At 54.0% G+C, this 10,284-nt stretch overlaps 1 protein-coding gene across 1 annotated transcript in view; it reads left to right on the forward strand.

Moving 5' to 3' along the window:
- Positions 1 to 3,157: 3,157 nt before the first annotated feature.
- Positions 3,158 to 10,284, forward strand: part of COL27A1 (collagen type XXVII alpha 1 chain) — a 54,356-nt gene continuing 47,229 nt past the window's right edge. Inside the window, exons 1-6 of the mRNA XM_057381931.1 lie at positions 3,158 to 3,161; positions 4,016 to 4,163; positions 4,716 to 4,874; positions 5,305 to 5,500; positions 6,611 to 6,748; positions 8,451 to 8,492. Of these exons, the coding sequence (XP_057237914.1) occupies positions 3,158 to 3,161; positions 4,016 to 4,163; positions 4,716 to 4,874; positions 5,305 to 5,500; positions 6,611 to 6,748; positions 8,451 to 8,492 (687 nt within the window). The remainder of the gene's footprint in view (positions 3,162 to 4,015; positions 4,164 to 4,715; positions 4,875 to 5,304; positions 5,501 to 6,610; positions 6,749 to 8,450; positions 8,493 to 10,284) is intronic.

Raw genomic sequence — 10,284 nt, forward strand, 5'->3', positions numbered from 1 at the left:
CTGGCCGCTCCCAAACTCTTCCCTTCTCCCAGATCCCTCTCCTTCCCCTTCCTCCTGCCCTACTTTCCCCAGCAGCCRGCGTATCCTCATTYGGGGTCATCCCACCTTCCAGCAGCMCTTCCTCCTGCCCAGGCTTTGTCCCCAAAAGCCCCCTCCTTGCCCCACAGAGCCCCCCGTGCTGGGCKGGCACAAAGGAGCGGCAGCACAGCTGCAGGGCCGGGTAACGCTCCGGGAGAACCCGCGCTCCCGTTTTTCCTGTCCCAACAATGCACGCAGCCGAGCTCTCTCTTCCGAAAAGGTTTCGCTCCCCCGGAATTTTGTGCTCTCTCCGTGGGTGGGTGGCTGCATTCACTGTTCCATAATAGCCCCGGAGTCCCCCGTGGGAAATGTCCTTGTTCCTTTTCTTCCTGCTTTGGCTGCGTCCCCTCGCACCGGCAGCCGTGGGGTCAGACCCGAATTATCACCGCTCGGCGGAGCAGGGAGGAGAAGGTGGGATCCTGTTGGGTAATCCTGGGAGCTGTGTGTGCTCAGAACTCACCTCGGGTGGCTCCTGGAGGTGCCCTCAGGAGGGAATGGTTGGGTGGGGAGGGCAGGAGGGGCACACAGAGAGTGTGACACCGGGGGTGACATGAGTGGGTGTGCCACGGGCACTGCCAGAGGGATGAGAGACTCTGGGATGAAGTGATGCCTTAGGATTTTCAGCTCCTGTCTTTTCATGTATCTGTATTCTTGTACTTCTGCACAGCACTGAGCTCCTGGTCTCCCATCTTTAGACAAAACAATTCCTCTCTGGGCCTGAAATCCAAGGACACTTCGCTGCCTCAGAGCCCCAAAATGTGGAAACAACAGAGAATTGAGGGAGCAGGTTTGGGGTGGGAGTCAGCATCACCTGAAGGTGTCATTGCAGAATTTGGGCTCGAAATGTTAATGAGACAGAACTGATAAAAGGTGAAGATCTCGTGACTCGGGGTCCATTTTGGGTGTAGGATCAGGAGGAGGCTTTGTCTGCCCTCAATGCACCTGTAGGCCTGGATTAAATTTGTCTGCTTTATTCTCCTGACTTTGTCTGGCCCCTGTTCCAGGTGAGCCTTGTTTTAGGCATCAGGAGAAGCAGGAATTTCTGCCAGGGGTTGATGTTCTGTAAAAAACTTTGTGTCAAAACATCCTTGACCTTGTCCACCCAACACGCAGAGCCACCAGGCAACTCCAACAATTCCAAACAAACGTGGAGGYGCCATTTGTGCTGCCCTGGCTCCAGGGAAAGTCAGGCACAACCTCCAAGAGCTTTGCAGAGGCAGAGGGTGCTGGGCTGGGGGATGGCAGGGGAACTCTGGTGTGCTGGATGTGGTGCTTGGTGATGGTGTCACTGGTGGGAGGTGCCCCAGTGGAGCTCTGCTTTTCCATCACTTCACTCCTGATTAAATCTCAGCTCTGATGCAGGGTTTGCAGTGACCCTCAGCAGGATTCTGGCAGGACATTCCCAGCAGCTGCTCAGGAGTCAGGGGGAGGAAAGGCCCGTTGGGTCAGATGCTCCATACCCAGCCAGGGCTGTCCCCAGGGCTGTCCCCAGGGCTTGCCCAGCCCTGTTATTTCAGGTTCCAACCAGTGCCACATCCAGGGGAAGTGACTCAGCCTGACAGCAGTTGCAAGCTCTCCAAGGCCCCAATTTTCAGTTGTTTCATACAATTTTCCCTCATTTGGGGAGAACCTAAAGCTCAGTATAAATTTCACACTTCCAAACAAGCCACAGGAGAACATGGGTGGTCACTTTTCTGTGTCTGCAGCTGGGGCTGCCCCTCAGGGAACACCTTCCTCTGGGATGGGATGGGATGGGATGGGATGGGATGGGATGGGATGGTGACTACTGAGACCCATCAGATTCCTGAGAGCACTAATGAGCCTTGATCCCCTTACATGGGATCTCCCCCTCATCCCAGCAGCCTCCTCAACTGTGGAGACTTTTCACCTCTGGCTGTGCCCCCTGGCTGCCCCACACACCTGCACTGCAGGGAATTCACCCCCTAGTGGAACTCCTCACGTTTTGCTCCCTCTCCTATCTCCTTGGTGGGCTCTGTGCCTGCTCCACAGCCTGCTTTGCTCCCACCTTCAGCCTGGGCTTCCCTTTCCCTCTGGCTGAGCTCCAGGTGGGATCTGGACCTGAAGTTTAAATTTTAGTTTAMACAGGCCATGCTCAGGTGATGTCCTGCCCAGGGAATATTCCCTGTGAGTGATTTCCAGAGCTGTGAGAAGGCTGATCCCTGACAGGATCCACTGAGCTCTCACTGCCYGTGGTCTCCACAGAGCTGGACCCTGCAACCCCTGGAGATGGAGTTGTGAAGGTCCTGGCACATCCACTGATGGGAAGAAATCACCTCCCAGAAAAGCTCGGGACTGAGGAGGGACAAACATTCCTGATATTTTTCCCTCCCAGCTGTGTTTGGTCTGGGATAAATTCCCACGCAGTGCTGATAAACCCTGCTGGCTCTGCCTTTGGGRCTTTTGGCTGCTCAGGGCTCCCAGGGGCTCAGCCCCTCCGGCTGGGTCCCAGTTTTTTGGTGTTGCTGTTGCACCTTCCTTTTGCAGATTTGAGGATTTCCTGGAAATCTGTGGGTTCAGTGGGGAGCTGGGGAAATCCCAGAYGAAACCCCAACTCCCCACAAACAGCCCCTCTCCTGCAGGACCCTATTCCCTTCCCTCCTTCCCATCCCAGGGCTCTTTCCCACACCAAATCTTCCAAGGAGGTGGTGTCAGGAGTGACACACGAGTGTCTGAAGTGGATCAAAGCAGCTTTCTGCTCGATTGATTTGTTATTTTCCCTCTCTGGGGTGTGGATATCTCCTGGCAGGTCTCAGCGTGCCCGGGGCTGTTTGTCTGCCCTCCAATAAATCTCACACCTCATCCACAGCGGGAATTACAGGGGATTCAGGGGCTGGATGCTTCCCAAGCCGTGGCAGATGCTCACACAGACGGTGCTGGCACGATTCCCACTGACAAATCATYGAGTGGGGCTGTCCAGACCTTCCCAGGAAAGGGACTGTGGGGTCTGGAGTGACCCTACAAGGCTGGCCCGAGGGGTTTGGTCTGAGTCTGTCCCTTGTCCCCACTCCTGGCTGGTGGCCACACTGCAGGGACCAGGTTTTGGATGGCTGGGGGAGCCATGGGTCTGTGAGTCTGTTTGCCAATGGGGAGGAACAAGAAACCGTGAGGTTTGAAACTCATTTTCCTCAGGTGTTCCTGAAGTTCAGAGAGTCTTTAGTTAAAGGATGAACTTGGAAAGGGAAAGTGTTCACCAAGGGAGTGAAAAACTCCTGGTCAAACAGCCCAGGGGCTCTCACCCTGTTCAAACCACGTTGAGCATTCACAGCTCATCCTGAGAGTGGATCCTTTCCATCCTGGGAATTCCCACTGGAATTCCTGGGATCCTTTCCATCCTGGGAATTCCCACTGGAATTCCTGCCCTCAGAATAGGGCTGAGCCCCACTTTGGGCACAGAGGGGTGTCCCCATGCTCTGCTCAGGACAAGCTGGGGGACACAGCAACTTCTTCCCACCSCTTGGTCCAATTCTTTATTTACAGCACCAACAAGGGAGATTGGGAAGGATGAGCAGGATTCCTGCACCCAGCTGCCCCAGGACTTGGGATTTAGGATATTTGTGGTCCAAGCTCTGCTTTCCAGCCCTGAGCATCCCTGCTCTGTGGTTGCAAAGGTGCCACCACTGCTGGGGATGGGATGGCCTTCCTGCCTTAGGGACGCTGGCCTCAAAACTCATATTCTGATTCAAAAATCTCACCTGGCTGTTTGTGAAGTTGTCTGAATGTTTTTTGTGGTCTGAGTCCACTGAATTTGTGTAATTAATTTTAATGTGAATTTTAATTTTCCCAAATTTGCGCTCTTCTTCCTGGGTTTGGTCTGTTGTCCAATTGATYTGTTTTTTCTCTTGTTGGAGAGTGAGCAGAGCCCTGCAGTGGAGGTTTCTCAGCCCACTGAGCATCTCTCTCTTCTCCCCCAATGCAGATGAGGTGAACCTGCTGGACAAAATCACTCTCCATGCCCAGGACCTCAGCAACGTTTCCTTCAGCTATGACCACAGCAAGTGCAGGGTGCTGGAGATCGGACAGTATGCCACCCTCAACATCCCCACCAGGGAGGCCTTTGGGGACAGGTAACCTCCTTCACRGGGTGGGGTGGGGTGGTGGGGCTCAAAGATCATCTGAGGTGTGCCTCGTGGTTTGAGGAGTTCCTTGGAGGGTCCATTCCAGGAGATAAATCAGYGRTGYTGYRCTCTGAGCTCRGGGCTTCTTTRTTTTKTGACATTTTGGAGCAGTTTGCCCYRTCCATGGAAGTATCCAAGGCTGRGCTGGGTGAGGCTTGGAGCAACCTGGGTTAGTGRAAGGTGTCCCTGCTCCTTCCTTTAAGGTTCCTTCCCTTCTAAACCGTTCTGGGATTCTTTGCTGGTTGTTGGTTGGACACAGGAAGGTCCTTGGCACGGCCCCACCGCCCTGCACTGAGGTTGTGTGGGCAGTGCTCACTTTGGCCTGGCTGCTTCTCTCTGGGCCTCCCATCTGGAACAGCTCTTTGCTCTTTGCTCTCTTCATTTTCCCTTCTTACCGGCTCCATTTGTGCCGTGACTCTGATTTTTTTATCCCGAGGGGTCAGTTCATGGTGACACGTATAATTTAGGATATTTATGTCCACATTCCCCTCTCTCTGGCAGGTTTGCAGACGAGCTGAGCGTGCTGCTGAAGCTCCGTTACTCCCTGAAGGAGGACACCAGCCTGGTGACCATYCTCAGCCACCGCAGCCATGTGCTCTTCCAGATCAGGATCAACCCCCATGGCCTGGTCTTTGTCACCACGAGGAGGAGACACTACGAGTAGGTCCCAGCCCAGGGGCTKTTTTCCTGCCTGTCCATCCTTCCTTTTCTATTCCCAAGACCACACTGGTGGGTTTTGGGCAGTGCTGAGCTCACCTCAGCTGAAGGAAAGTGATATCCCTCAGACCTGGTAAAGATTGTCACTGCCGAAATGATGTAGGTGTGGAAAACACAGCAAAGAACAAAAAAAGGTTCAGATCCCTGGGGATAAATTGAAATACAAATATCAGTAATTTCTCAGATGCCTCGAGTGGTTTTGGACATCCCCAAATCTGTGGARGACAAGAGACAATRTCTCCTTRGAGCAATTCTAGGCTTGTTCTTTGYATCTGTGCCAAGGATGGGTCCTGGCAGCTGGTGAGGGGTGAGGGCTGGTCCTGCCCAGGGTGTGGGGTGGAGTTCCACGCTGTGCCCCTTCCCCTCCCCTCAGGTTCCCCGTTYCGTTCCTGGGCGATGGGCGCTGGCACCGCGTGGCCCTGGGCATCTCTCTGGAGAGGCTGGAGCTGCACGTGGACTGCAGGCTGGTGGACAGAGTGAGCTGGTCCAACTACTTTGGGATGGCAGTGAACACCGAGGGGCTGGTCATCGTCGGGGGCCTCATCGAGTCCTTCGAGATCCCCTTCAAGGTGAGAGCTGGGCAGGGTCTGCTCTGCTTGCATGGATGAGAGTGTGAGTTCCGGCTGAAAGAACCCACTTCCATCRCCTTCTCTTCCCAAAACAATGTTTATTTTCATGCTTGGGCAGGGTAAACTTTGCCAAGGCTTGGGATTGTGCAGAGGGYTTGGGTTTGGGTCAGGGTAGCACAAGTGGCAGCAGTCAGGTCACTTCTGGGTTGGGCTTCCACTCATCCTCTGGTGCTGGCCATGGCTTGGACCTCRTGGAGAAGGCTCTGAGCAGTCAGCATGGAAAGATCTGGATGGAGAGTGTGTCCAGCGGCTTCAAACTGTCAGGGAACAGCCTTAGATGGGATATTGGGAAGGAATTRTTCCCTGKGAGGGTGGGCAGGCCCTGGCACAGGGTGCCCAGAGAAGCTGTGGCTGCCCCTGGATSCCTGGCAGTGCCCAAGGCCAGGCTGGAGCAGGATGGGATAGCGATATAAGGATAATATTCCTCAATAAGAGCAAAGAGTCCCTGGAAGAACCTCCCCAGAGATGTGATGGATTCCCCATCAGTGGAGGCTTTCAAACACCACTGGAGGAGCTGTTGGACCATCTCTTCATTCCCAGAGGATCTTCTGAGGTTCCTTCCAGGTCATTCTGCGGTTTGATGGGGGGGCTCAGGCTGCTGCAGCACCCCTGGAGAGCCACTGTGTCACCTCAGGTCTCCTTGTCCCCTCCCAGAGCTGGCAACAGGGGATGGGGAGAAAAGAGGGAAAAGAAATCGGGGAAAAGRAATCACAGCAAACCATGGCTGTCCCTCCCTTGGAGCTGCTGAAACCACTGGGGCAAAGACAAGGAAAGAGATTTGTGGGTGAAAGGGCTGATGTGTCCCTCTGTCCAGACATGTCCCTCCATCCTGCTGTGTCCCTGGCWGTGTCCAAGGCYGGGCTGGACAGGGCTCAGAGCACTCTGKGACAGTGGAAGGTGTCCCTGCACCCTGGGAATGCTCAAAACCACCCCCTGAGGAAATCCCTGGCCATGAGAAGCTGGAGATGACCTCCCCTGCAGGCTCTTCCAGAGTTTCCCTCCCCTCTGGAGGAAGCAGGGGATGAACTCTGGTTTTTGTGTCCCTTCCAGGGCGCTCTCCAGCAGCTGACCTTCGTGATGGGAGACCCGGCCGCGGCTGCTGAGCACTGCCACAGCTCCAACTCCACCTGCCCGGGCTCCTTCAGCCTGCTCAGCCCCCCGTGGGAGCTCCCCACAGCCTGGCCACAGGTGGGGAATTTGGGGTCTGCTGGGCCAAGCTTGTCCTTGGTGTCCCACAACCCAGGGCGTTAATGCAGTCTGGAAGTGCTGGGATCTCCGGTTTAGGGTGGGATGGGGACTTTGCCTCCCTTCAAGTCCCAGATGGGTTTGGTGCCAAGGAGGGGGAGTTAAAGGGAGAGTYTGGGATCCAGGGAAAGCCCAGGGATGGGGATCACTGGGTGTGTGTGACACATTTGAGTCATGCTGCAGCTGTGGCTTTTGGGAGGAGGGGGAAGCTGTCCTCGGGAATTGGACACACTCTGGAATTCTTGCCCACTCCCAGCAGGATCTCACCCTTGCAAAAGGCTGTCCCTCTGCTCTGCCAGCATTACTGGAAAATGGAAATTTGTGGGATTTGGCTTTTATTGAACYGCTCAACCAATTTACAAGGAATTTATCTGTGTCCAAAAGCCCAGATCACACAACAAACCCCTCAAAACACGAAGCAGCCAGGCTTCCCTTAGGAGCTGCAGCTGGGCCAGGGAGGTGCCTCATGTCCTAGCCAGGTGCCTTCACAGGAAGCGCTTCACAGGAGCCTGGAAAAAGCTGCAGAGGGGCGAGTGCTGAATGTCAGAGCTTGGCACGAGCCCCCCGTGTGTAACACCCACTTCTGGACAGGCTGGGACAGCTGCTGGCAAAGGGCAGTGCCAAGGGAGGGAGCTGGGTGTGCCATGGGGCTCTGTCCCACCTGGCTCCTGCCCAGGGTTCCCTCTGGGATGCTGGAGCCAGCAGGGCACAGCGAGTGCATCAGTTTGGGTGGATTGTTTAAAGAGGAGGATTTTTGGGAAAGCTGTGTTCTTGAGGGATCAGGGAGAGTGGACAAGGCTGGCTGTAATGCAGGGCTGCTCATGCTGGTTCCCTCGTGCTCTGAGGGACACAGGAGTGTCCGAGTGTCCAGTGTGATCCCTGTTTAACCCCAGCTTTGGAGGCCTGGAGCTCCTCCTGCATGGGCTTGGTCTATCCTGACCAAAAAACAAAAGCCCTTGTTGGGGAGCTGTCCCTCCTCCACCCCACTGTTCCCCTGGGGCTGCTGGCTCCTCAGATAACCTGGGATAACCCCAAATATCCCTGTGGGGAATGGAGACTGCCAGCTGGAGCCCAGCTCCATCTCTCTGCTCTCAGCCTTCCCTTGAGATGTTTTTCCTGACAGCTCTGGTGTCTCAGCCACCTGAAGAGCTCTGAATCCACTTCTGGGGTAGGAGAAGCTCTGTGGATAGTTGATTGCCCCTCAAACCCTCTGTGGATAATTTATTGCCCCTCAAATCCACTGTGGGATAATTGTAATGACAGGAATGCACTGAGCTGAGCCCCAGAGGTTTTTAAGCTCCAAATCAAAGTGCTTTTCCATGAAGAACAAAGTTTCACTTTGCGCATGGGTGAATTGCCTGCAGCCAGGATAATTCTGCCCCACATCCCCCCAGTTCCCATCCTTGCTGCCCCTCCTCAGCACCAAGGAGCTTCCAAACCCAAAGAAACTGCAAAACCACCCAAAGCCTTGAGAGTTTGGCTCAGAAGCCGTTCCCTCASGGTGCTGTGAAGGATTGGCTCCCAGGTTGCATTCCCTGGGTGTTTCCTGAGCTGGAGGATCCTGGAGCCAGCAGTGACCTCGTGCTGGAGTCAGTGCATCCTGGGGCAGTGATGCTTTCCCTCTTTTCTCTCTCCACCTSTCCAGGTGCCAAAGGAAACCAATGAAATCCAGGATTCATCTGCTCAGGTACAACTCCTGCCTTGTCCCTCCTCATGTCCCTCTGCTGTCACCCCTGGGTGTCTCCTGGGGACACGAGTGCCTCTAATTAGCAATAATGCAAAACCAAAGCACCCAGACAAGACCATTAATTATCATTTCCTTGGCTCTTGGTTATTATTTTCTTTATTGCAACCTCTCTCTTTAATGGTTTGATCTTCCCTTACCGTGTCCCAGACCTGGTGGCAGTCACAGAGTGTCCAGTGACCCTCCTGAGTGTTTTGCTGGAGCCAGAGGAGCACTGGAGGAGCAGGAATGGGCTGGACCAGCCCACTGCCCACACAGAGGATTTGTGGGTCWGCCTGGGAGCTGAGCCAGGATTAGCCTGGAGGGAAGGAAATGAGGGTGATGTCAGCAGGGTTTGGGATAAAGCAGGAGTGTGGATCACCACTGCTCCTGACCTGTGTGGGATCGATGCCTGCCTGGGGAGCCTTCCCCCAGCACCTCCCTGCTGTCACTGAGGAGGTGCGAAGGGCAGGAGCTCTCCCAGGGAGGAGATTTTGTGATTTTGGGGCCCTCCTTGGTGCGGCTCCTGGGATCTGGTGCTGGCAGAGGGGTGGCTGCTCCCCAGTCCCACTGGTGCTCCTGGTGCTGAGCTCCCTGCTGGAGCTGCTGTCCCCCAGCTGGAGCTTGGAGCTCCTTTTGGGATTTTTTTTTCTTTTTTTTTTGAGGGATAAATTGTCATTTCTGAGCAATCTTTGGGGCATGGATGACATTGAGCCACTTCTCCTGCTGTTTATCTTCCCTTTAACTGCCTGTCCTAAATGTGAGCAGGAGGGCTGAGCTGGTTCCTAAACTCTGTTTTTTCCTAAACTCAGGCTTTTCCTAATCTGTGATCTTAAAGGTCTGTTCTGGGGCCATGAGGGAGCTTTCTGAGCCAGGCTGGCTTTGTGTTCCTGCTTTATTTGGGATTTTAAGCCAAGCTTTGTTGTTGGGGTTCCCGCAAACACAATCCGAGGGGGAAACCCGCCAGCAAACCCAAATCAGGATTTTTATGTGTGTGACTGAGGTGTTCTAGTTCTTCCTTTCCCTCACCCTCCTGGGTGCTTTTAACCCTTTGGGGACAGTCTCTCTCCTCCCACCTTGCCTGGCTACACCTCCATAATTCCAGACTGGGATTGGCCAAGCGGCCTTTGGCAGCTCTGGGGTGAAGGTTCTCCAGCTCTGCTGATGAAGGAAGGGGTGATGAGTGGGTTTGAAATGAACTGAGGAGGTAAAATCCTCTTTCCTTAGGAAAGATGAGCTCTGCCATCCTATTTGGGATATGATTCCCCCCATCCCACACTCGTTTCCCAGCCAGTTCTCCTGGCACCTGGAACATCACCCTAACAAAGAAATTCACAGGTCTGCAGGGAAAAATGAACAATATTCTGGATTTGGGACAAGTTTATTTTTCAAGCCCTTAATAAGGAGCAGAAATGCCTCGGGATCTTTGGCGTTAGGGTTTATTGAGAATAAAAAAGGTGCTGCAGTTTGGGTGGAATGAGGAGCAGCCCAGCTCTGCTGCAGGGACAGACCACGGCTCTGCTTTGTAATTCTGTCCCTGTCGTGGTTCATTTAGAGGTCAATTAGTATTTCGGTGAAATCCTTAATTGTTAATTAGAGCTAAATAATTCTGGGGGCTCAGGGTGRCAGCAGAGGAAGATGCAATGGGAATGAAGGCAATAGATGAGGTTTTGGTTACTGGTAGTGATACCTGAACTGCAGCCCACTCCTTCTGGGATTTTTTTTTTTTTGTTGTTTATTGATTTGGTTTTGGTGG

This window comes from Malurus melanocephalus, unplaced genomic scaffold, assembly GCF_030028575.1.
Source record: "Malurus melanocephalus ecotype Western Australia unplaced genomic scaffold, MMel_1.1 scaffold_541, whole genome shotgun sequence".
Classification (NCBI taxonomy): Eukaryota; Metazoa; Chordata; class Aves; order Passeriformes; family Maluridae; genus Malurus; species Malurus melanocephalus.